This window comes from Plectropomus leopardus, chromosome 2, assembly GCF_008729295.1.
Source record: "Plectropomus leopardus isolate mb chromosome 2, YSFRI_Pleo_2.0, whole genome shotgun sequence".
In the NCBI taxonomy this organism is placed as follows: Eukaryota; Metazoa; Chordata; class Actinopteri; order Perciformes; family Serranidae; genus Plectropomus; species Plectropomus leopardus.
The window spans coordinates 13,085,253-13,110,489 of NC_056464.1; the positions used below are offsets into that span (position 1 = coordinate 13,085,253).

The 25,237-nt window shown below is 40.3% G+C and overlaps 1 protein-coding gene across 1 annotated transcript in view; it reads left to right on the forward strand.

Moving 5' to 3' along the window:
• Positions 1-24,250, forward strand: part of dlgap4b (discs, large (Drosophila) homolog-associated protein 4b) — a 32,571-nt gene extending 8,321 nt beyond the window's left edge. Inside the window, exons 5-12 of the mRNA XM_042501462.1 lie at positions 832-1,087; positions 1,484-1,636; positions 12,972-13,411; positions 14,139-14,227; positions 15,188-15,675; positions 17,683-17,774; positions 21,437-21,607; positions 22,576-24,250. Of these exons, the coding sequence (XP_042357396.1) occupies positions 832-1,087; positions 1,484-1,636; positions 12,972-13,411; positions 14,139-14,227; positions 15,188-15,675; positions 17,683-17,774; positions 21,437-21,607; positions 22,576-22,818 (1,932 nt within the window). The 3' untranslated portion in view covers positions 22,819-24,250. The remainder of the gene's footprint in view (positions 1-831; positions 1,088-1,483; positions 1,637-12,971; positions 13,412-14,138; positions 14,228-15,187; positions 15,676-17,682; positions 17,775-21,436; positions 21,608-22,575) is intronic.
• The last annotated feature ends 987 nt before the right edge of the window (positions 24,251-25,237 follow it).

The following is a 25,237-nucleotide window of genomic DNA, read 5'->3' on the forward strand; positions in this document are numbered from 1 at the left end:
ATTGGACTGATATTAATACAATGTTTTAAATAAAAGTTTGGCTGATGGACAATACAGATACCAATGTTTTGTTTTGTTTTTTTCTATTGTTGTTTATCATTCAGTGCACCTCCTCTTCAGAATATTAATGAGTAAATTCCCAGTACCTCACCTTCTTCTTAGTAAGATCAAGCAGCAACCTCTGGGACTATATGCAGTGATAATGCAGGGTTGAAAATTGAAACCTTTTCAAAATATTTGTACAAAGAGATTTTAGATAAAGATCAGAAATGTGAATATAATGACAATCGCCACCTTAGAATTATGAGGTTCCAACTGCATTCTGAGATATTTAGCTTCAAAGTTTTTCCATTTCAATAGAAAAATGATATGAACCTTTTTGTTTTCAATAGAAAAACTCCAAAATGCATAGAACTTAAGAAAAACTCCAGGCATAATGGTAATAAGCTGTCACAGAATAGGCATATATGAATAACTTAATATGAATTTGCAGCCTTTAAAACTAGTAAAAACAACACTCATAAAATCTAAGTCAGTGTCTCTCTCATATAGCGATATCGATAAATTGCACAGCCCTAAAATATCGTCCAATACTGATGGTTAGTAAATCGGTGCATCCCTACTTTTGACCCTTTTGGTGTCATTTTATTGCATGCTATGAGATGTGTCTCACAAATGGAGGCTGCCCTTTACGGACAGTTAACTGGGCAGTTAGTGGTCAGCAGCTGGTAGCAGCTACTGTGATCAAAATGAACCCACTCATGCAGAGCTATTCGCCTTCTCTACACTACTGCTGCTGTCTCTGCTAATCTTGGCCTTTTCTTCCTCCAGCTACGGGACCTGGAAATGAGTCATCATTATGAGGACCGCAGCTCTGAGTCTACATACAGAGATTCCCGTTCCCACTCTCAGGACAACCCAGAGCCTCCAGACTTGCCCATGCCAACATGCTTCCGATCCCGCAGCCACAGCTACCTGAGAGCCATCCAGGCAGGCTGTTCCCAAGATGACGACACAGCATCCATAGACTCGGGCTGCTCACCGCCTCCGATTGACACCACTGTTCGCACCTACAGCACCAGCACTGGTGAGTCATTGGCTGAAAAACAGATGATGCATTTGCTGCAAATGAATTTATTTGAATTCTTGAAGCATGTTAAGTGAGGAAATGGAGCACCATGATGTAGTGTTATATGTTGCCAAACTGAGATCCGAATGTTTTTTTAATGACATACACAATATTTATAGTGCATATCTGTTTTGGTTATTTAACCAAAACAATTAGCAATTAATTAGTAGACCTTGATGATTATTGCAAAGTTGTGACCCCTTTCCAGAGCAACCCAGACACCAAATTCTTCTTTTCTCTCACACTACTTTGAATGCTCTTCGTAGTCTTAGTCCTGAGTGGAACACTAGTCCTCAAACATGCACACACCAGCATTTTTTTTAGCTTAAATGCAGCCTTTTTTGCCCATGCTAGACGGCCTTTCTACACAGTGGAAGACATGGAAAGAACAGTTTGGCTCTTACCTGATAGCCACTGGCTTGGACAAAGCTCCAAAGGAGAAACAACTTGCAATTTTTCTTCAGCGTTTGGGGACAGAAAGACAACGCATCCTACCTGCACACACAGGTAACAAACCAGCCCATCTGTCCTAAAAGAACTGTTATCAATTTACCCCTTCGAGGACTATAAAAGACACAAAAAAACCTGAAGCCTAACTAAAGTTGTTATAATAATAATAATAATAACAATAATAGCAACTTTATTTATATAGCAACTTTAAAAACAGAAGTTTGCAAAGTGCTTTGACAAACAAGGCAAAGCAGATGCAAGAAGGGTTTCTTGCAGAGGCCAGTAGAACTTTGGTTGTTTCTGAAATGATTGCAGGACATAGTAGCGCAAAAATCTTGATGTTGAATCTGTTGTATCAGAGGAATTGTGAATGTAGACCTATGTGATGACACACATAATACAAAATATTTTGTAGTAGTTGGTGTCGTCTGACTGCTCCCTGATTTCAGAATAAGAGGATGGATATACAGCATGTGCATCTGTTTGGGTTATTGTTACCATAGAATATCCACAGTGTGTCGCTCTTACTCATAGTTTCCTAATAGACCTAAGAGCATATGCTGCCTTCAGGCTCGTGGAATATTTCAGTTTCTATTGTGGTATTGCTGATTGGAGGATTTTATTTTATGCTGTGCAATAACAAAAGTGCATTTTGATTGTTCTTTGTGGTTTGATATCACAGAGCATTGTGCTTTTTTTGTTACACATAAAAGAATTGTGTCCCTAACAAGCAACTGGTAGCATTGTTGGGCGTGGGCTGAACGTTTTATAAATAACCCTGGATCAAAATATATAGGCTAGAAATATATTTTTCAAAGACAATAATAGGCGTAAAAATAAAAAAGGAATAATCTGTCATTCTGTTCATATGTGTACTTCACTAACTTTACTTAGTTAGATCCTACCAATGTAAACACTTTGAAACCTGAGTAAATTGGCTTGTTTTCTTTCAAAAACATGACTAGAAGGCAATGAACAATGAAAAAAGGCACGGCCCAAAAATTTGCAAAAAAAAGATTCTAGTGTCTAGTCTAGTGTTCTACTGATTTCATGGGATTTGTGGAACATTTCTTACCAAGTTGCTCATCGCCTTTTCCCCCACGTTTTTGAAAGTAATTGCACACATTTGCTCAAGTTTCAAAGGTTTAACTACTTGTGAAAGGCGTCCGAAAGCAGCACAAGAAAAGTGATGTCGCTCCAGGTTTCAAAGGTTTAACATAAACACACACTTTAAAATATTTTTCCAACTCTAGTCAATGCATTTTTAATGATGGCATATGAAAGTATTCTGTACTGAATATTAATTATTAAAAACTACTAACATATTTTTCGTCGTAATTAATCTGAAAGTTTGTTTTTTTTAAAAAAAAAAAAAAGTGGACTCTGTCCTTGAGATCCGGGCTAAACCACCAATGGCATTAAAATCCTAGAAACGCCCCTAACAACAGCTTTACCACATCTTCCATGTTTTTATACAATTGCCTAACAAAATTAAGTCAACGTCCCTCAAAATCACTTTTCTGTGTAGTTTTGAGTTTTCCGAGGCGCCCCTGAAGGCATCCGTAGACACGCCGCCACGCCTCCCTCGCGCTCACAGACACAAACAAAGCAAACCAAACCACCGGCTGCTCCTCCGCTCAGCCCGGACAGGGACAGTGAGTGTCGGCTCCGGTCACAGCTGCCCCGAATATAATTTAACTTTGAACTCAAGACGCTGCTTTGCTGTATATTTGTCCTCTAATGGCAGCAGGGTAAGTATTTAAATCGTTATTGTCATGACTTTAATAGTGCTGAGTTTGTTTTCCCTCGCGTCTGTACTTTAGCTTGATTGGTGAGTGAGTCTTTAACCGTTGACCACAGAAACTTGTACGGTAAGTTACGTTAACGTTAGATACTTTCCTTTTAGTTTGTCGCCTACTTGACTCTATTAGCACCCGGTATCCGACAGTGAATCGCACTAAGGCCAAGTTTTACATCACTGAATGGGTGTGATGTTGACACAAATTGAATTCAAGCATAAACTTAAGCAACTGCTGTTGAGCATTAACTTCAGCAGCGCACCCTAAGCAAAAATGACTCTCACTGCTCCTGTCATACTGTCTGTCTCACACTGATAACAACATTGACTTTCAGCACGAGTTGACATGTAAATGTGCTTCTTTTGCAGCCCAGCTGTAGCTACATTCAGAGTGAATGGCTAATGTGTTTAACGTGTTCAATTTAAGAAGTGTTGGGTAAGTGAAGAGTCTGATGCAAACACATTTAGACTATTTAAGCAAAGCTAAAACAGCATGTAGGAAATTAGGAGGGCCAGTTTCCAAAATCTGAGATTGATATCTGATGGATCTGTTTGTCTCCACAATTTACCACCATGATTGATTTGTTTTATGATTTATCATACTTGTAGTGTTTCTGTTTGATGCACTCTTAACTATATTAATTATTGAGCATATGTGTGAGCATTACAAAGTGCTCTGTTGCTGACAATGGAAAAGTCACTGTGTGTGCTCATGGCTGTGCTGCTCCACCATGGGAGTCAGAATAAGTGGGACTGGTAAAACTGTGTGGGACAAGTTATATGTAGTTGTTTTGAATGGCCATATAGTCATCTAAGCTTCATAAAAGCTGCTTCTTTTTGGTTGCTGGGATGGAAAATTGGCCTTCACGGAGGGATTATTTGAGGGCTGCCCCAGTTTGGTTCTGTGTATGACAACATAGATTAAATCCCATTTTGAGGTCACATTTAATATAATGGCTGTGCAGTTTTGTAGCTGTGCTGTTGTTGAAAGCATTTAATGCGATAATTCATCGGAATAATGGCTTTGGTGACAGGGGAGTGGTGATGGTTTCAGGCAAGGTTGGCCATATCTTGTGGCTGTTTATTGATTAAACAATGCAGACGGGTCAACTGGCAGACAGCAGGCAACTTGGCAAACAATATTAAACAGTTAAATAGGGCATCACAATCCACCCTTTGTCTTTTATTGTTCTTGCATGTTGTCCAGCTCCAACTGACCTCCGAACAGAACCACCTCAACCAATCGGCTTAACATTTATATTGTTGCTGGTGAATAGTTCAGTAGGCTTTATAACATGAGAGGAAGCTGGACCGAAACTGTCATCCTGAGTGTCTCATCTGCCCCGCAGTTAATGAGATTGTTTGACCATCCTTGGAGTGGATTACATAATGAAGATGAGAGGCAGATTGGATCATGGTTCATCAGTGAAATGATGCATTCTGTAATGTACCCAATGAGGATTTAAATCCAGTAAAATTAACAAAGATGAACAATTGAGACCCAAGTCTCCTCACTGAATTACGGCTAAAAGCCCCTATTTTACTGTACTGTTATCGGTATTATTTCTGACTGTGGCTGTGACTGTGTCAATATAACATAGACATTCTGTGGGATAATATTTCTATTTTTTTAAAACCTTATTGTGGACTTAGGGGTCTAAAAAGTTGTGCTCCTGACTGTGACGTTATTGTGGTTACTGTGATTGGTTATTTATCTCTGCAGTCTTACAATGTCAAACCATAAAATGCAATTAACTGTGTGGGTTCCAGCACATAAAGGTTGACCAAAGTTTCCCATTTTGTGGTTTTTCTTTCACTTTATGAGTATTTACCCAAGATGTAATCTTTTAATATGCAGCAAATTGCTTACACTGCCGAAAGGGTCAGTGGAAAGCAGTCATGGGGTTGTTGGTAAACTGTTTTTCAGCTGCTGTAGCTTCGTGGAGCTAATTGTTTCCCAGCCTTGAAAATCACATCCTGAACCAGAGCTTGCAGTGGACAACAGCACCACTGTCCAGATGGCATGAAAACAGCAGTGCTCAGTGCCCACTCCAGATTCCACTCAACATTTTGGCACAAAGCGTCTGCTTGTCTCTGTTGTTAAATTCTCTTCTGTACAGCAACCAATAAGTTGTACTGAGCAGCTCCTGTATGCACATTCAGCTGCAGTGTTTGGCTCAGTGTCCATCTCTGTAGTTCTGCTCTCCGGTACTAATGAGTGTTTGGGTTATAAAAAAAAAAAAAAAGGCGTTGTCAGCACTGGTTCTATTGCCAGTAACTTGCACGCATTTGATGTGTTTTATGCTTGCGCAGCTGTGTATGTTTGTGTGGCTGAGTTCTGTAAAATAAGCATATACAGGAAATGAGCTGAATTAGAGCATGTGCCACTTGCTACCCATCTGTCTGTGGGAACTTTGGGTGGATGCATTTTCTGGCTTTTAACGGACCTTTATCAAGAGTCAGTTATACGCTGTACTCTTTTTGTTACACCATAAAATTCTGTTTTAAGAGCCTTCATTTCTCAGTTTTGGCCATTCTGCCCCCAATTACTCACCAGTTTCACTGCTGAGATCTGGGATCTTGTGAAACCAGTAGCTAACACACTTAACACAGTGTGAACAGAGGATGTTGCGGTTGAACTTCAAACTTGTTTAAAACCTGTCTGATCTGCTATGTGGTTTTCCTTTGCACACCATTGTTACACTGTGTCTGGTAGCATCACTGCATCCCCTTAATCTCTGCAATGAGATATAGGGATGCTGCAAATATAATCAAATATTTATTATTAGGTTAGCATGTTAGCATGCTAACATATCCTAATTGACAGTTAGGACTGGGGTTTGGTACTTGATACCTGTAAGGAATCAACTGAAATAACGAGTACCAAGTAGTATCAAAACTCTTCATAGATATCTGTATTCAATCCTTTTTGTACCCAGATGAAAAAAGACTGCTTGTATAGTTTGCTTGCAACCAGTCACTGCAAGTGTTCTTCAGTTTAATGCATAATGTGATTACTATTGCAGTAGCTACAACCCATACAGTCTATGGCGTGGTGAAGTCGAGCGCTGTGTTTTTGACAGCGTTGGCAGTTTAGTGTGCCGAGATGCCACCAAACGTTTAAAAGTACAGCTATATTACATGCCGGTGGCGTCTGGTGGCATTTTACACAGCTGTTTGCCTCCATTCACATCACAGGTATCGAATTTAAAGGGGAAAAGAGGTATCAAATGAAGTACTCTTTCGTTATCAGAATCACTTTAAGGGCACTGGTATTGGTACTGTTATTTAGGGTGGCTGATGTGGCCCTTAAATAATACCAGGATATTTCAGGGTATCTTTGCAATAACAATATTTTTGGTGAAATGACAAAATACTAAAAAATATAACAATATTTTATTGTTTTCAAGAACACAATTATAACAACAATTGCTACAAAAAAGTGTAATAGTTTTCAGCATAAATGTAATAGTTTTCCTTCAAATATTATCAAACTAAAAACTAAACTAGTTTTACAACAGTAACTGGTAGCTCTCAGCCTTACTTGTTGTTGCCAAGCTTAATGGTATGGTGAAATTATGTCAACAAGTTGGGATATTGCCATTATCACAATATTAATTCACTTGTCATATTAAAAGATATATCAGTATCATCATGAATGATATATGATGATAATGATATGGCACATCCCTACTGGTATCATACTTTTTACAGGATGTACAAACACAAAAGTATAGCGAAGGTCAATGGGAGCATCATCAGTTTTTAGTATAGTGTGTTCAGTCAGACAGTAATATATTTGGACAAAATGATGGAAGTATATGAAGAGTCCAGGCATCACAAAAGTTGAGAAAAATTTTTCTAAGGGTGGCATGAATGTCTGTAATTTTGGGGCAGCAGAGCCTAGAGTTGGGAAAAGGTGAGATTTGTGCCCTGTGGGGGGGCCCCCAACTTTTCCATCCCAAGAGATCCCACTCATGTGGCTAAATTTGTCAGCGCTCTCTGGTGGGGAAATTATGTAATGATGAGGCTGTTTGCTAATTAAAAGATTATCTTGACATTTCCTTGCTATAGTTTCTTGGTATCCATTGGCCATACAGCATTGATATATTTGTCAAAAGCTGAAATCATCTTATAATATTGGCCCGGCCCATTTATTGTATCCAGCTCCCCTACTTTATCTCCCGTCTAATCTCAGAGGCAGCTGTCAGTTATGATTTCAGGGCTTGTTTTGTGGGCAAAGCAGATTCTGTGGTATTAAGACTTGAGGGTGAATTCTGTTCACAATGACGAAAGCATGATGTGACACTTGGAGAACTGCAAGGCAGGTGTCCAAACACACACACGCATCTACGCCCTCTCGCACACCCAGTTAGTGACAGCTATCCTGCAGACTGGGATGCAGGAGCGGAGCCCTCGCAACACAACTGCCACAACAGTGACAGCCCTATTCCGCCCAGCATCTATGAATCTCTGTCATGTGACAGACATGGACAGTGAAAAGCTGTCTCAGCAGGTTTTCCTAAGGCAAGGATGGTGGTCAGAGGCCGGTGGATAATCTACAGCTAGTGGCCTTTAAGCTATGGTGAGTGTTTCTTAAAATAGATTTGTTGGGCTGGATTTCTGTCTTGCAAAATGCCAAAAGTAGACAGGATCTGTTGTAAAATAATGACAGCACTGGATATCACAAAGATGCTACAGCTGACACAAATACACATCTATCTTGTGGCTTTCAGGGACATCTTTTTGACTAACAGACTGGGTCAGTGGTTCCCATCTTTAAATTGTGCAGCGGAAGATGTGTTCCAACAAGTAAAGCATCACAGTGAGTGATGAGTGACGTTTGTATGATAATCCTGTTATTTACAAAAAGGGCTGGACATTCTAAAGGGTGTGTGTCCAGTGTCGTTTTTGATGTTCACGTGCGGGATATAAAGGCAGAAGGTCTGGCAGGATGGTTGAGTTTGGGTGTGGTTTGGGTGTTATCTCTGTTGTTTGCAGATGATGTCAGTTTTGGCTTCATTGAAATATAACCTCAAGTGCAATCACAGCAGTTTGCTGTTTAGTGTCTCAGCTTTGATGCTGATCAGTCACAGAACCAGTCTGCAACTGGCTCCACACTACTTTTGCAGAGTGCGAACACAAGAGAATGATTTGACTGAATTGCAGATGTAAAATAGTGAGTAGATACCAAACGCCCAGATGATGCTTATTTAGCTCAGTGGAATTGCTCACCTGGCACACATGGCAAAAACGTTTCTAGCTTCCGGGTTTACTTACGCAGTATGCAGCCCACTGAATATGTTTTTCTCCCACTGGCACAAACCCAGAGTTTCCGCCAGGCTCATAGACTTTACATTGTGGTGGTGTCACAGATTTTTCTATACCTTTTCTCGGCTTGAGGGAAATTTTACAAATATGAATCCTCAATGGATGAAAAATTCATAGTAGAAGGTTCATAACTGACCTTCTTGCAGTTCGAGGTATTCTGTCATCAGTCTTACAGGCATCTCTATTATAATAGTGGTCTATGGGGGAAATGCTTTTTGGGTCGCTTTGAGCTCGGGATATATTTGCAGCAATACTCCAACCGACCACTGAGAAAAATGGAATTTGGGCTCAGCAGCTTTCCTGGGGACCTGGGCTGAATCCACTGTCATTTTGTTTGTTTGTTTTAAACTGGCAGAATCATTAAAGGGAACTATGATATGGCAAATATCGAACTATGCTGAGCTAACTGAAGCCTTTGTTATAGATAATCTTTCGGTTAAATAGCTAACTGAAAATACAATAGCATGCTTTTCTAAATAACAGGATGCAAACACATTAAAACAGTTTGCTCCTACAGAGGCTCTGAGAGGAGGACCAGGATGACCTTTCAGCCAGCAGATTCAATTCTCCAGAATAACTGACCAACAACAGTTTGTCACCTCACAGTTCAAGAGTTTAATCTGACACAAAGATATGTGTGAGGTCATATGAGTTTTGTGATAGGTGTGGTTGCATAAACATTAGAGATAAAGCTTAGCAGCGGATTACAGTGAACAACAACCCTTTTGTTTGAGTGTTTTCTCAGCCGCTCACATGTTTGCTGCAAGGCTTTTTCAAAATCCTTGATGACTACAGCATTCAGTGCAGCAGCACGAGGCATAAACAGTGTTTGCTTCATGCAGTGCCTCAGAGGGTCATCAAATGCTGTCATGTTGTTTTGTTTCAGATGTCACCACAGGAAATTGTGACTATTTATTACAATCTCAGGATTTTTGAGAGATTGACTGAAGTATCTCAAGTCTGGTGATTATGTGTCTGTGTGGGCTTGTACATTTTGAGTACAACACCTTTTATTACACAATGGCTGAGCTTTACAGAAAGGTATGGCCCAGTTACCAGAGTCGATATAACTGCTTTTATATGCAAAAAATAGTCTGTTTTTTGCCCTTAATCTGAAAAACACAATTTATTAATAAGCTGTTTACGTGGCTAATGAAAATTAATATTCCAATAATATTCCCATTTACATGCAGACATGCATATTACAGTTAATACTCTCTAATATGTTGTTTTCATGTCAGAATATGGAAAAGTGAAAGTGTTGGGGTACTTGTATCATGAAGGGATTTTTTCCCTTCCAAGATCACTACCATTTTTCATATCAGATATCAGACTTGTTCAGCCATGCAAATGCAGCCTTCCACTTTCATTTCTTCAACCACCTTCTTAAAAGTGTTGACTTTGTAAAATCCATGCACATTCAAAAATATGTCTATATCCAGATCTTTCATAATGTCTGAAAGTAACTCTGTTACTATATGAAACCAAAAACATGGACTTTTCTTTTAGGTATGCATGTTTTACAAAACTGGTTTGTGTACCACGCGTCCACAACAACGCACAGAGCTGACGACAAATGGGCAAGATGGCATGTGTCACAAACTATGTTATACATGTCGAAAGAAGGCCCCTGATACCTGAATAATATCAGCAATTCCCACACATCTTCATCGAAAGACATACTTTCAGAAAAAAGGCCAATCTGGAAAGTCCAAACGGAATATGCCATTTACATGACCTGTATCAAATTAAAAATATTGTCATATTCATAATGATAGGGGAATATTAGTGTAAATGAACTCATGGCCAATGGAATGGCCCATAGACAAATTTATTTTGTTTTTGGTGTTGTGCACAGATTATGGTTCTGCTTGTAAGTGACATCCAAAGACACACACCATGTAATTTCATTACAAAATCATTTGATTAAATTCATATCCCTGACACTAAAATTGCTCCTGCCACAGTTTCATCAGATGGAAGCATATTTGATGTTAATATCAGACTATGAAAGCACAAACTGTCCCACTGATTTTCTTATTGAGGTGCAATCCTCACTATAAACTGATATTCGTAAGCAAATACGTTAAAGGCAGCAAATACAGACTCTGTATCCACAAATGAAATTATTACATTTATTTAATAAAAGGCTGAAGTACCTTGTGCTGCCATAACTGCTTTGAGTTAAACAAACTTAATTTCTCCTTGCTCAGCCTCAAAATATCATCTGTCCCTCTCTGTACTAACTTTTCTATGGTCTTGTACAGGTTCCATCAACTTTCCACAGTTCTTTCCAGTGTGGTGTTGAGTAAAGCATCTGTTTAAGGGATCATATAGTAGCCGCAGGGTTCATAGTGTTACAAAAAAATTCCCTGTTTAGATTATAGGTTTTAGTGATTCAGCATTGAACTCTACATTTACTATGTACATATGCAGCATGAGGCAATTCCTGTGGTCTGCTGATTGAAGGCATCAAAGACTCTTTGGATTTTCATATAGGCAACAGAAGAGCTTTTCAGACTTCATATAATCTACACGAGAATTCAGTCTTATTTTCATTTGGAAATGATCTAGATGACTGAAGCCTGTAATGTCTCAACCACATACAGTTGTAGTTTTCATTTGTAGCACATAAACTTGTGATTCATTGTCTTTGGAAGAATTCCTGCTCACAGACAGGTTGTTTATTTCTGCTCACGCTGATACACTTCTGACCGTAAAAGGATCCATTGACCTCATCACAGACAATTGATTTGGTTGATGGATAAGAGTGGCTCTGCTGCTAGTGGAATAATGTAGTCAGACAGGCAGAGGACTGAGCAATGAAGGGAGGTTTTTCACAGAGTTTTGTTTGTGTTTAAAAAAATCTGCTTTTTATGTTGAGTGCTGGACTCACGCTGTGTGGATTTCATTTAAGCCCACATAAAAGTTCCCACTGTAAGAAGCTCAGCCATAGATATTTAACCCTACATGCTTCCATGTGACCATGACACTAAGCAGTGTAAAATAATCCAATACAAAGCTTAGTACTTTGTGTCCAATTTTTTGTATAGTTTTGTCAGTTGCCTCAGTTTTTGGCAGCTCATTTGTCATTGGTGTCAGACTTTTTTCTGTATTTCATACCAGGGACTTTGATAACAGTCATTAAATAAAAAAAAAAACCTGAGAAATATGGATGTAACATCTGTTTCTCTCCCTCCTCTCTCTCTATGGTTGATGTACCTTCCTATTGTCCTTTAAAACTGGAGGGCATATTTGGTCTGACATTAGGGAGTGGTGCAGATAAATGTCCTCCTTCAGCTTCTCAACCATATTCGGTCTTCAGAGTCAGATGGTCAACTAATTGCTTCAGTGAGTTCATCATCTGTCTCATGATCGAGGCTTTAAAGTGAAGAGTGTGTGTGATTTTCATTTAGTCACCTGTCTCAAACGGTATGTTTGTTCTATGTCCTGCCTTATTTGATTTTCCACTTTACGGGATGCCTCACTGATTCTGATGGTGTTCCAGCTTTCATGCAACAATGTCCCTGTGTTTTCATGTTCATTATGATGTGGACATCCTGAGACAACTTGTTTGTCATCTCCCAGAATGATGCTGACAAGCAATTAGGGCGATGTTTTGAGCTGTTTTAGTACCTCTTCTGTAATTGGATCAATGTCTCCCACAGAATTGGAATCTATGTTTGGCGGTGGTTGACAGGTAAAGGGGGCAGCAAATTTTCTATGTATTTTTTTCCTATGTATGTGTGTGTTTGTCCTTTGAATGATTCTGTCTGCTCTCGAAATTCCAATGTTTTTGCGGGTCCGTGAATACAGCGCAGGCGGAACTCTTCATGAGATCTTTTTCCTCCGCAGCTGTTTGTGGAGTTGGGAGTTGCAGGGTAAATAATTGTTAAGTCAATCTGATCACAGCTGATGCGATCAAAAGGAGCAGCTGCTACAGAGGCAAGGGAATGCAAACTTCAACACAATGAATAGTTTCCCTTTCACTGACCTGGCATTCTGCTGCTCCCTCTGTGCCCAGAGTATGCAAAAAAGAAAATCTAAATGTGGCGGCAGATTGTTAATAGTGGTGGGCTGCCACAAATAGTTGAATATTTGGGAAGTCCTAAGGTTTGTTCTTGTGTTTTGAGTTTACTGCCTGGATATGATTAGACTCAAAGGTCTGCTAAAACATCTTTGCCTCTATCATTTGTTGTCCTTCTTCCTTTGTTTCTCTCTTTCTCATGTTTTCTTCCTCTTGTTTCCCCTTTTCCCCTTCAGTCTCTACATGCATAACCACCTGTAAGAAGGCTGCTCCTCCACCAGTGCCGCCACGCACAACCTCCAAACCCTACATCTCTGTGACAGTACAGAGCAGCACAGAGTCAGCACAGGACAACTACCTGGACCAGCAGGACCGGAGGTCGGAGGTCAACAGCCAGTCAAGCCACGCTCATAGCAACTCCTCTGACAGCCTTGACAGCACCCGTGCCAACAGTCTGGCCCGGGGCATTCCCCGCCCTCCACACATCATCCCCACTCCCATCGCCACCGCGAGAGATCCAATCGCCCCAACCACCACTAATGCTTCCACTGAGACAAGTGACTCAGTAGTTCAGCATGAATCACTTAAATCAGGAGTAAACAAAGGGAATCTAGTGGCAGAGGAGCCCCTAGTGGCGCCAGTTCCCAGGCGGAAGCTGTCCTCCATTGGCATACAGGTAGGCAATGGGACTGTAGCACTGTCGAGGGCTGGTGCAGTTGAATCAGGGCTGTTATATTGACTCATGCTAACACAGGGAACATAGAACCACGATAGAGAATGCTCATTTCTGCTCCTCCTGACTGTTTTTATTGTTTTAGACCTCTCATCATGGCCCTCCTGGGGTTGTAGTACCAAGTCACTGTTTTCTGAAGTGTAGCTTGTTCTGCCTTATGAGCTCTAATCCAGGGAAAAAGATCATTTTTAACAGTAATCCTCTGTGGTGTAGAGCTATGTCTGAGTGTGTCACCTCAAGCCCAAAATTGTGCATGCAAGCTAAAGGTCTCATTTGGGTGAACATCCCTCTATCATTAGAGTTGGCTGCATACTGTGCTGTAGCAGACCGAAAATGCATTGCAGTTTGCGTTCCCCCAGACCCTAACTTTCTGTTCTGTCTGTACTGAAATAACAGCCCTTTTCTCCATTTTGCAGACCCTGCATATTAGCAGAGCTCTGTCAGCGAAATCCATTAATCGTGACACTTAATAGAAAACCAAGCGCAAAATTATACAGATTTTCTCTGAATTATTCCTCTGATGTTTTGGTTTGTCACTTGGCAAATTAAAAGCCCTGCACAACTGTACTCGTGAGCTAGAATTGGGGGATTTTTGAGCTAATATTCCTCATTTTTGTTTCTTTTAGTGATTATGCTTTTTTAATTTCACTGTTTCACTATTTGTTTTAAGGTTGACTGTATTCAGGAAGTTCCACGAGAGGAGACCCCACCATTGGCCAAATTTCAGTCAATTGGAGTACAGGTGGAGGACGGGTGGCAGTAAGTCCTCTTCCTGTCCTTGTAACAACGTGAGGAATTTATATTACAACCACACACACTGCTCTGACCATTCTTTCCCTTTACAGAAGCTATGTAGATGTGAAAGCAATGTGAATGTTTTTGTCTGAAATCTATCCTTGTGTGTTGTACTGTTGGTGTTTAAGTGGATTCCTGGCATGAGCTTTTACTATTTGAACGTGTCTCTGCTTACTGAATATCTGAGACTTATTCTTAGGTTATTGATGTGTAGTTTGCATTCTGTGCTTGTAATGTCTTGAATTCCAGGAAGTTTCATACTGCCTTCCTCCTGTATTTTCTTAGTTTTGCATGCTGCGTTTTGTGTTTGTGTGTAGCAGCTGCTCTGACTCCTTCCTGGTATTTTATCAGCTAAACAAGAGTTCCTCTGTTCATTTTTACCCCCTCCTTCCTTGTGTTTTTTCGTTGTTGTATACTCATTTGTGCTATACTATGATCCCTCAGCTGCTTTTGACCCTGCGCTTTCCCAGTCTTCTGCTGTTCTTGTCCATATCTAAAATTGGTTAAGATTCTTCAGTCATGCACTTATTATATTTCCTTATCTGACTTAATCGCCACTTGTAAGCATTTCCTGAGTTATAACAAGAAATGGAAATGATATTGAGTCAGACAGCATTCATGTTCAGCCTACTTTTTGATTTGCTATGTGAAAACAAGAAGCTAGACTCCCACTGAGTCTGAGTGCATTCATATCACAGCCCAGTCTTGGATCGATTCTGTTCATTTATTGATCAGCAGAAGTGACTCTGTGTCGCAACTAAGCATTACGTATTTGTTCCTGTAACGGAGACATCATTCTTGAATAATTTATTGTTTTGTTTGTCCATTGTTGTGCACATAACGGTGAACACAGAAAACTAAATTGGGAAAATTGTTCTCTTGAAAAGGCCCATCTGTAACAGTGAGTCTCGCCCTTTATTTCAGGCTCAGTCGTTCCAGCAGCATGGCCTCAAAACAAGAAATGGACTCAGACACACAGGACATCCCTGTCATCTCCCATATCAACAACGCCAAACAATCTGAAAAGAAAGTTATGGTCAACAGTGCCAGCCAATCTACAAGCTCCCCACCTGGACAGGACTATTTAGACAACGGAGACGCTACTGGTGACACCTCCTCACCTCCACCGCCCAGGCAGATTCTCAACCGCTCAACCACACGAAGTAGCTCTTCCTCCTTTTCAGAAAGTCTGGACCCAGCGCTAGACCCCTCATCTCTACCTCCTCCAGACCCTTGGCTGGAGAGTGGGAATGGGAGTAACAACAGTGTTCCCCAGAGCGGAGGAGGGGGGACGCTGTGTCGGAGAGACGGCCACTGGTTCCTGAAGCTGCTGCAAGCCGAGACGGGACGCATGGAAGGCTGGTGCCAACAGATGGAGCAGGAGACCAAAGATAACCAGCTCTCAGAGGAGGGTAAGAATGCCGGGGCACTCACTATAACCCCAGGGGCCAGATGCACAAATGATGTGTACTCATATACGTGTTGTTTAGCTGAGATAGCTGCAGGTGAGGTAATGAGAACAAGAATAAATATAAGGTGAAAGAGGGATAAAATGGTTTTTAGGGTATTTGCCAGTTTCACTGATTGTGCCATCAGGCTTTTTCTTTGCAGCTTACACAGCATTCTGTAAAATGTCAGTCAAGGGTGCATTTATAAGGTTGATTTCAAATTATTTACGAGAGATGAACTCATCATTACTTTTATTTACATTCATCTCCCTGTTAGTGATCGTTTAATTTTATCCTGTGAAGTAATTTGTAAAGTCAGTTCAAAAGAAGTGAAATGAATGAATCATTGATCATCCTCCTGATGTTTAATAATAATAATAATGATCATGGTTTGCAGAAATGTCATGAGTTAGCGGTATGGATGCGTATTGACGGCTGCTCAGGCACTGCTGGAGAGCCTGGCTGATACAACTCAGTCAGTAAAATTGCACTTTCTTTCCTGTATTTCTCTCTTACAGGTCTATTGAGTGGTGGAGGGGCACAAATATTGATATGTAAATTGATATTTAAGGGTGTTTCTACATCCATTTATGGCGGACCGTGGGAGTTGAAATAAGGCTTGAGCATGATGCAGTGATGATGAAGATTTATAAAACAGGATCAGGCGTATGCATGGCTTTATAAATAAAATGAAAAAAGAATGCAAATGCATATTTCTGTATTTGTGCGTACACACAGTTTTAGTCTACACAGAGTTTTATGCATCTGGTCCCAGACCTCTTTGTCTCTATGCCTCCCAAGTTTCCCACTCCAGGCGTGTTTGTATTGTGAGAAAGTGAACAAAGTTGTGTCAAAGTTTCGACAAGTTCATCTGGCCAGCTCGTACATTGTGGTGATCATTGCATAATCCAGTCTGTTTTCTACCCTCACTAAAATACTTGCGCAAGATTTTATGACATAAACAAAAAGGATACAGAGGTGTGTTTAATTTGCGGAAAGAGATACAAAACTAATAATAGTGTGATCTATTTCTATTGAAATGATGATGGCCAATCACATTTTAAAGACGTTCTCTTGGGTTAGCACAATAAATATCCATCTCCTAAGTTACACTAAGTTATTTGGCCCAGAAATAGCAGAACGTAGCCAAATGTACAAGCAAAGCATTGCTTAAAGTCCAAATATGCAAGCCCTTCGAATGAACCCCGCATCCTCAGCCTCCTTCCAGAGGTCTATTGCTGTCTGACCTCGCCATGTGGTTCAGAGCTCAGTTATAGGGCTGTGCTCTCTTCTGGGGTTCTTCCTCCGGCCCTACAATCAGACATTCTCAGCATGGAGGGGATGAGGCTGTAATACCTGGGGTTACCACACACAAGCAGGCCTGTAATCCCCTGAATTACACAAATCTACTCTGGAACTGATTAAACCTCCAGATTAGATCAGTGCTCCAACATCAGCACACAAATACACACACATAAACAAACAAACAGAGGGGAAGTTTGAATGCTCGGTTCATATTAGAAGCACATCACTGCATGAACAAGGCTCTGTGTCTCATAAGCCCATATGTTTTTTCTTTTTTTCAAACAAATGTCCTTGACCTTTTATACAGTAAAGTAGTCAGTATTCAAATCTGATGCAAATCTGTACACTAGAGCTCGATCTCCCCATACTATAATCACATTGCTATAACACTGCAATCCAGCGATCAGCAGTCCCAATTTTGTCTGGGCAGATGTTTGTCCTAGTTTTGACACAGCGACAGACAAGCGTAGTGACCACTGATGGACAGCAGGCTAGAGTATTAATATAAACTTAGATGCATATAAAGAGGATAACGTTGTCCCATACACTGTCATTCTCTTCATGCCACCCTGTAAAGTTAGTTGGGCAAGACATTGCAAAGTACACTGAAATGTTTCACTACCTGCTGTAATAATTTATATGTGTTGGTTTTTGTTTTCTCTCCAGTGCTGGGGAAGGTTCGCAGTGCAGTCGGATGTGCCCAGCTCCTAATGTCCCAGAAGTTCCAGCAGTTTCGGGGACTGTGTGAACAAAACTTGGTGTGTATATTGCCTTTTTGTGACACTTCCACTCTCCTTGTCAGCACAGGCATGAAACCAAAACCCACATTTTCTGAGATCGAACTAAACCTAAAGTACGTTTGAAATTCTATCTTCTGCAATACATGATCACCTCAGTACACATAAAGGCTTTCACACAAATGAACACTGACTAATGTTGGAACAGCCATGATACACAGCATATTAGGCCTACACAGTATAAGGCATGGTGGCCCACCAGCGCAAAATACAAGGAGCTTATATTAAGCCAATAAGCCATTCCTCTCCAATGACGTGTTTTACTGGAAATGGCATTTTACAAACTGTAGCCAACTACCAGCACATGACACTGTATCACTATAGCATCTCAAATAAATCTGATTAACCTTTTTGTAGATGTGAAACTCAACTTCCCAAATATTGGCCAGATGTTGATCATGGCTGGTAAATGAAACGTAACATGCCTTTACACTTACAGATACAATTAAACATTTTACAATGTCATTATGGTCTTCCGAAGCCGTCACCGTGGCAAGAAAAAAACATCTCTAAAAAGACATTTTTTGATTAAGCTTTTATTGAGACAGCAAAGCAAATAAAATTCAAATATTTAATCATCTCATATACTTTTTTTCTTTTTTAACAGTCCAATACTGATAAACAAAAAAATAAACTGAAAGGAGTGATTCCTAGAAAATACGAATACATCGACCCCATAATCAACCTGAGTACATTAATACTTCACTCCCTGTTCACTCTGAATATGTGTCTACACAATCAGTCTTTTTTCTTCCTTTTTTTTTTAAATATATTTTTTAAAATCTACAATAAAAGATTGAAAAGGTAATTTGAAAAAATAGAGATCTTCTATATTCTCTGTCTTTTTTCTCATGCAACTGTTAAATAGATTAGCTAAATAGATTGTATGTGAAGTTGACCAAACCTATCCTGAAGCTGTGTGTAACAAAATGACCTAATGCAGACATGTAGCCTGATAGTGACACGGCCCATCAGACTCAGGTCAGGTAGCAAGAAACCACAAGAGAAATGAGAGAACGAGATCATATGGCCACATCAACTGTCTACTTGAAGCCACTGTTAATTGCATTATGCATTGCATTATGTTAATGTATTATTGACACAGTTGATGTTTCACTGTGAAGAAATCATTTGGCGTTAGGTAGGCATATCAACAATGAATGCTTTGTATGGATTGATCACTGTAGCATATACCTGATTATTTAAGCCACCTTATTTGCATAAGTGTGTGATTTAGTTTGCTTAGCAATGATTAAACTTGTAATAATATTTTGCACAATACATACTGGGTAGCTCTCCAGAGAAGCTACTTAGCATATCTTGTCCAAGAATTCACTTAGTTAGGAAGGTAATCACAAGCAATAATTGTAATAACTGCTTGTCCATAGCTTCTCGGGTCTGTTATCAGTATAGCAGCACAGCATGTGTTTTTCCCCAAATATCTGGACACCACAGCAGTGAATGCAACGTCCTAAATATGAAGAAAAATGTGAAGCCTGCACAAACAAAGCCAGTCTGCCCAAAGAATAACAAACTGTGGCTGTGTCAGGGGAAAGAAGTCAGAGCAGGATTTACTTTATATCTGTTTATGGTTTGTGTAAAGCCTGCACAGACTGGCAAACAGTGTCAGCTGTTTGTAAACAAGTGGGGGGGTTAGTCTGTTGTTACTTTTAATCTTAATACGACGCTGGATGCGGGATGATTGCATCTCTTTTTGTTGACATTTTCAAAGGATGAATGTCCTTCTTGTATTTCTCTGGCTCAATGTTTGGGCTTATTTTGATTGTCTATGTTGAAGCATTTATAGCATTTTCAGTATTGCTATGTCACTAAAAACAACAAAGCTCTGTTGTGATCCTTTTTGCGTCTGGAGTTCAGTTTAACAAAAGAATTGAGCTGTGAAATGGCTCCCTCTAGTGATCAATATGGAAAGAGCAGCACTTGAAGACAAGTGCAGTATGTGAGTAATGCAGTGCAGAGGTGTAGTGCAGTAATAAGCTGCCAGTAAACACCTTTTTTGGGGTGCTGGGTGGTCTGGGAGTGTGGGGCGCCAACTATGAACCACAACTTCACTGGTCTGAGTCTGGCCCAAGGAATTTTGTTGCATGTTATTCAGCTGTTTCAAACCAGGTCCACAAAAAAAAACTGGCATGGGTGGTTATGGGAGTGGTGACCCACAAAAGCTGACCCGCTGATACCCCACCCATTGCCCTGATTCTCACATTATAGACACAACTAGGACTAGGAGTATTTTTAGAAATGTAGCCTAGTTTTTTACTGGCAGCATCTTCTCAAATAAAGTTGAGTATGATTGTATATATTGGATTTATTTTATCATTATTTGTTTTTAATGACATACCTGATCCACCTCTGCTGCAGATGAGCATGAATTCATTCAAAGTAGACTCACTCATTTCTATGTTTTGTTTTCTTGTGCAACTCCTAGGCCAAGCAGCCATTTAAAGGCTGATTTGTCAGGAGCCATAGCCCAAGTGCTGAGTGTTAAATGTGTTTTTCACTCCCGTACAGTATGCACACTCAATAACAAGCAGTACAATAGACATGTAGTAGGGTAATGTGCTCTGACTAGCTAAATCCCAGCTGGTTGTAACGCTGGGTAAAATGGGCCGCCTACACTTAGTCTAACAAATAGAGGAAGCAGAATAAAAGCCTATGGGTATTTTTACATTTTGATTCAAAGATAAGGTGTTATTTTGCACTACATGCTGGCTTGTGTGAAATTAATTTAGTTCAGTTGTAGGGAAACCACTCCATAGATGCAGCTTTTCCCCTGTCCTGTGATGCTTTTTACTCTCTAATATAATGTATTTTTTTTTTCTTCTTAATTTTTTTTGACCAATTGTTTTTATTTATTTTTGACACATCTTGCAGCTATACATCAACCAATAACTGCTGTCAGTGCCGCAAGACAAATATCAGTGCAATGAAAGATTGACATAGAAGGTTACATACAAAAAAAGAAAACAACATTGAATCTAATAACAAATAAAACACATATTTGACATTCTCTTAACAAATAAAATAAATATAAATAAATGTATGCATCATGTGATGTAGCCTGACTATTACAGCTGTAACAGAGGTAGAGAGGTAAATAAAATACTCATGAATCTTTTTTTAATGTTCCTTAACCCTAACGTGCCCCTTCCCCATGGGTCTTTCTCCAACTTCCATTACACATATACAAAGTTTCTCGCATGTGCATTATGGAATGAATGAATAAATAAATAAAAATGTGAATACAAATTCATATCATATTTCTGGCTAAGCTGAGTGCCTCATCCATGGCCTCAAGCATAACATGTGCAATTCATCATAGCAACAAAAAGCTCTGCAGGTAAAATCTCAGTTAAAGAATACATCAGCTGTTGAATAGGAAGAGTGTGTGCTAATTGCCATCTGAGTGCCAGCATTTTTTTTAGCAACAGTGCATGCTGATAGCCACAGCAGCCTTTGAATATAGTTAAAGCTCTTCTTTGAACCATCATTAAGTAATATACTGTATTTCTTAGGTTCTACACAACAACATTAACTGTGTCCTCTCTCCCCATCATTCTTTGGTTGATCATTCATTTTCACCCCCCTCTCCCTCTTTTGGTCAGAATGTGAATGCCAACCCCCGGCCCACAGCCCAGGACCTGGCAGGTTTCTGGGACCTGCTGCAGCTCTCTATCGAGGACATCAGTCTCAAGTTTGATGAGCTCTACCACCTCAAGTCCAATGACTGGCAGCCAATTCCGTCTGCGGCTGCCCAGTCGCCCCCTGAGCGGAAGGTACTTCCCACCCCTGCTGCCCAGTGCCCTGGCTGGGGTAGGAAAGCCGCCGAAACCGGCCTCTCTCCTCCCACCACCACCACCATTTCTCCCACTCTTTTTTACCTCCCCATTCGACTTCCCCCCTGCGTGGGATGAACTCTTAACAGGGCCTCCCTGTCCGATACAAAGGGGCTAGAGAGATCCCTTTAGGCATGCATGGAAAAAGTCATCTCAAAGAGGGCTGTCGTTGGTGTGTTTTTAAATGTAAAGCCCTGCTTTGAGCATGCATGCATCACTTACTGATGTGCTGGTTGCAGTGGAGCATGGCTAAGATGCACTGGCTCATGTGACAGAATGCTGTCTTGCTTTGCTCCTTCTCTGTTTCTCTGTTGTCTTGTAGTGTGTGTGTGTGTGTGTGTGTGTGTGTGTGTGTGTGTGTGTGTGTGTGTGTGTGTGTGTGTGTGTGTGTGTGTGTCAGCGTTTCTCTCTCTGTCTGGTATGTGGTTTGTCGTTATATGTTTGTATCTGTGTATATTTCAAGTTTATGGATTCATAGCTGAGGTGCTCTTGCTTCATGTTGCTTTGCAATGCTAATGCACTGATGCACTGACTGTTTGTCTTGTGATCCCTTTATTGTGCTTGTGCTTCATCAATTCATGTTACCATTTCATGTCTTCAAAAATTGTCATATAAATGACTGTTTTTCTCTGTTTGCCCCTATTTTTACCAATTGTCTATTTGTCATGTTTTTCTGTTTTTCACCTAAAAGCACTGAATGTTACTTCAAGCTTTAATGAAAAAAATCAGCACTGCCATAATGTCTCTGTCAAAGTCCTGTCTGCCAAACCTGCCTAGACTAAAAGAACCTCATGAAGACAGTTTCCTGTTACATTCTCTCACTGTCTTTTATCTGTCTTTTCTCTTTCCTTCACACACTGCTCTCTCCCTCTCTCTGTCTGTCATGTTTCATCACTCCAACACTACAGGACGAGGAGAAGGAGGCCACTCCAGCATCAAAGAAGCCCGGTAAGGGACGACCACAGCTGGGCCGCGAGAAGAGTGCAGACTCTTCATCCACGTCTTCTTCGGCCTCAGCAGAGAAGCAGAGACATGAGGCTCGCAAGCGTCTACTGGCTGCTAAAAAGGCTGCCTCGTTTCGCCAGAACTCCGCCACAGAGAGCGCGGACAGCATCGAAATCTATGTCCCCGAGGCCCAGACTCGTCTCTGAGAGAGACAGTGAGAGGGAAGGAAGTAGGGTTGGATCAAAAGACAGATAAGTATCACTGAAATACCTGGAAAAACGAGAGGAAAACTTTTGCAATGCAAATGAGCTACTCTGAGTAAAGCTGGATGGAGATTGGGGGGAGGAAAGGTCAAATTCTCAGAGATTGGGGTGGGGGTGGATTTGGGCATTTTTGACATACAGTTATGGGCTGGTCCTGGTGGCATCAAACGCTGATTTAACGGAGCAGAAAAAGGAAAAGTGAAGCTGTGTGGACTCAACAGACTACGAGGCAGGAGACTCCTCCTTTGAGGCTGCCATTGAAAACCTCAGAAGATGAACTTTGTCCTTTCTTGTTACTGCTCTTGATATAATAAAATTGAAAGTATTGTTATTATGATGACTATATCCTAAAGAATCTATATGAAGACTGTTTTAAACGTTCCTCTATCTTGGCTATAAGATCTATTAAGCGGACAGAAGGCAAACAATAATGCTCTTTTGTCTCCCATCGTCCTCCTCTCTTCCCAGATCATTGGCCATCTTGTAGCTTTGCACAACACCGCCTTGTGGCCATCACACACTGTGCACACTACATCACTGCACTCACACACTACAAACTCACACCTATGTACGTCTTCCTTGTATTTATTTGTTTACTTTTCTCGTCCTTTGTTTTGTATAAAAATATGTTTAGATCTGGTTATTATGAATATTTTTGGTATGATGAAAATCAAAGTCAGATTTAAAGGGTGGTTTATATAGTTCCTAACAATTAACTTGTGTATGTGTGTGTGTCCTTCAAAATGTTCTTGTGTCAAAGATTTTAAACACTGGTGAGAATCTGTAAAGTTTAGTTTCTTAATGATTTTTAATGAAAGCACATCCCGATATTGATGATGACCGAGCATGAGGATCTCTATTTCCAGCCAGAATGTCAGCGGCCATAATATTACTAATTATTTTCTTTGTAGGGAAATGTCTTCAACTCAAATCTCTTTTTGATTCTCTCTGTCCCATGAGCTTCAAATTTCATGTTTGTGCTGTAACTGCAGATATGTGAATATTTCAGTCAGGTTTTTTGTTCCGTCTGTTTGTTTGATGCTTCTTTAAGTGCTTTTATTAACCTCACTTAGCATTCAACTCGTACATCTCCAATGAATCTGGGGCTTTTATCAAAGTAATGCAGCAGGCTGAATATGCAGGATAGCATTTTTATTTTTGGTGGGGACACACATTAGGACGTGTCTTTCTGTTATTTTTTATACTATGTTCCCAAGAGCATTTCGATTTATTTTGCCTCCCATCACTCAACAAAATCAATCTTAGTTATTTTTTACCATCATCGTTTCCCGTCATTGAACATCATCCAAAGTACCTGCACTTTTTTATTCAAAGATCAAATATTTAATTAAAGCATTGCATACATTAGCCATTGTGTTTTCATCATTTATTAAATGCTGCTTGCTTTTTCTTTTCTTTTTTTTTCTTGTTATGGAAGACTGCATAAGCCAAAGATGAATTCACTATTTTAAATTCATCTGACAGATTTAAATTTTAGCAGCAGGGAGCTCAACAGTAACAGTGCTTACTGTAAAAGCAGAGTGGAGTGTAGCCACAGCACCACACGTATTACAGGGTTATTATTTCCATATGCACAGGCCTGCACGCTTTGATTTCTGACCTCCAGAGGGCAACAGTGTTTAATTTTCCATCCAAAATACAATACATTATAGTATGCATACAATGAAAAGGCATTCCTGTAAGAGGACATTCAGCCCTGCCCTGTTTTGCATTAACGGGACACATTGTGTGGATTACACATATGTACAGACTCCTCTGTCTCATTTGAAGTAAGTTCCCAAAACAATGAGACCTCTTGGTTTATGTGTCATTCACATAGACATACATTAGAATATCTCTCTAGAAACAAACATCCAACCATAAAATCAACCCCGACATGCCTTACAATTAACCGCAGTTGTTTGCTGTCTTCCACTCACATTTGGTTTCCTCCAAATGGTAAGCAAGCCTAACTTCCCCTCCCTAATTAGACATGTTAAACCATTGCAACTCCATTGCTTTGGCTGCTGCAATGCCTCTTCCTCACCCACTGTGACCCAAAAAAGCAGCCTGAGGCACTGAATTGGAAAAGCCCGGTGACTACCATTCTCGCTCTATCTCAGAGAGAGCTTTCTCTTGATGGCGGGCTTTTGTTAGTCTGTTGTGTTTGCTGGCTGGGGGTGATTCTCAGCAAGGAAAATGGCTCAGGGGTGTCAATAGTCTGTTGCTGTCAATACCCCCCTTGATTTTTAGCAGGGTGGATAGCGTCGTTAGCACCTGAAGGCCTTTTGTGTTACTTGAACGCCATCGTTGGCTTGATTTGATTCCTGACTGCCAGGAAAAAGTTGTCTGTCTGACAAGC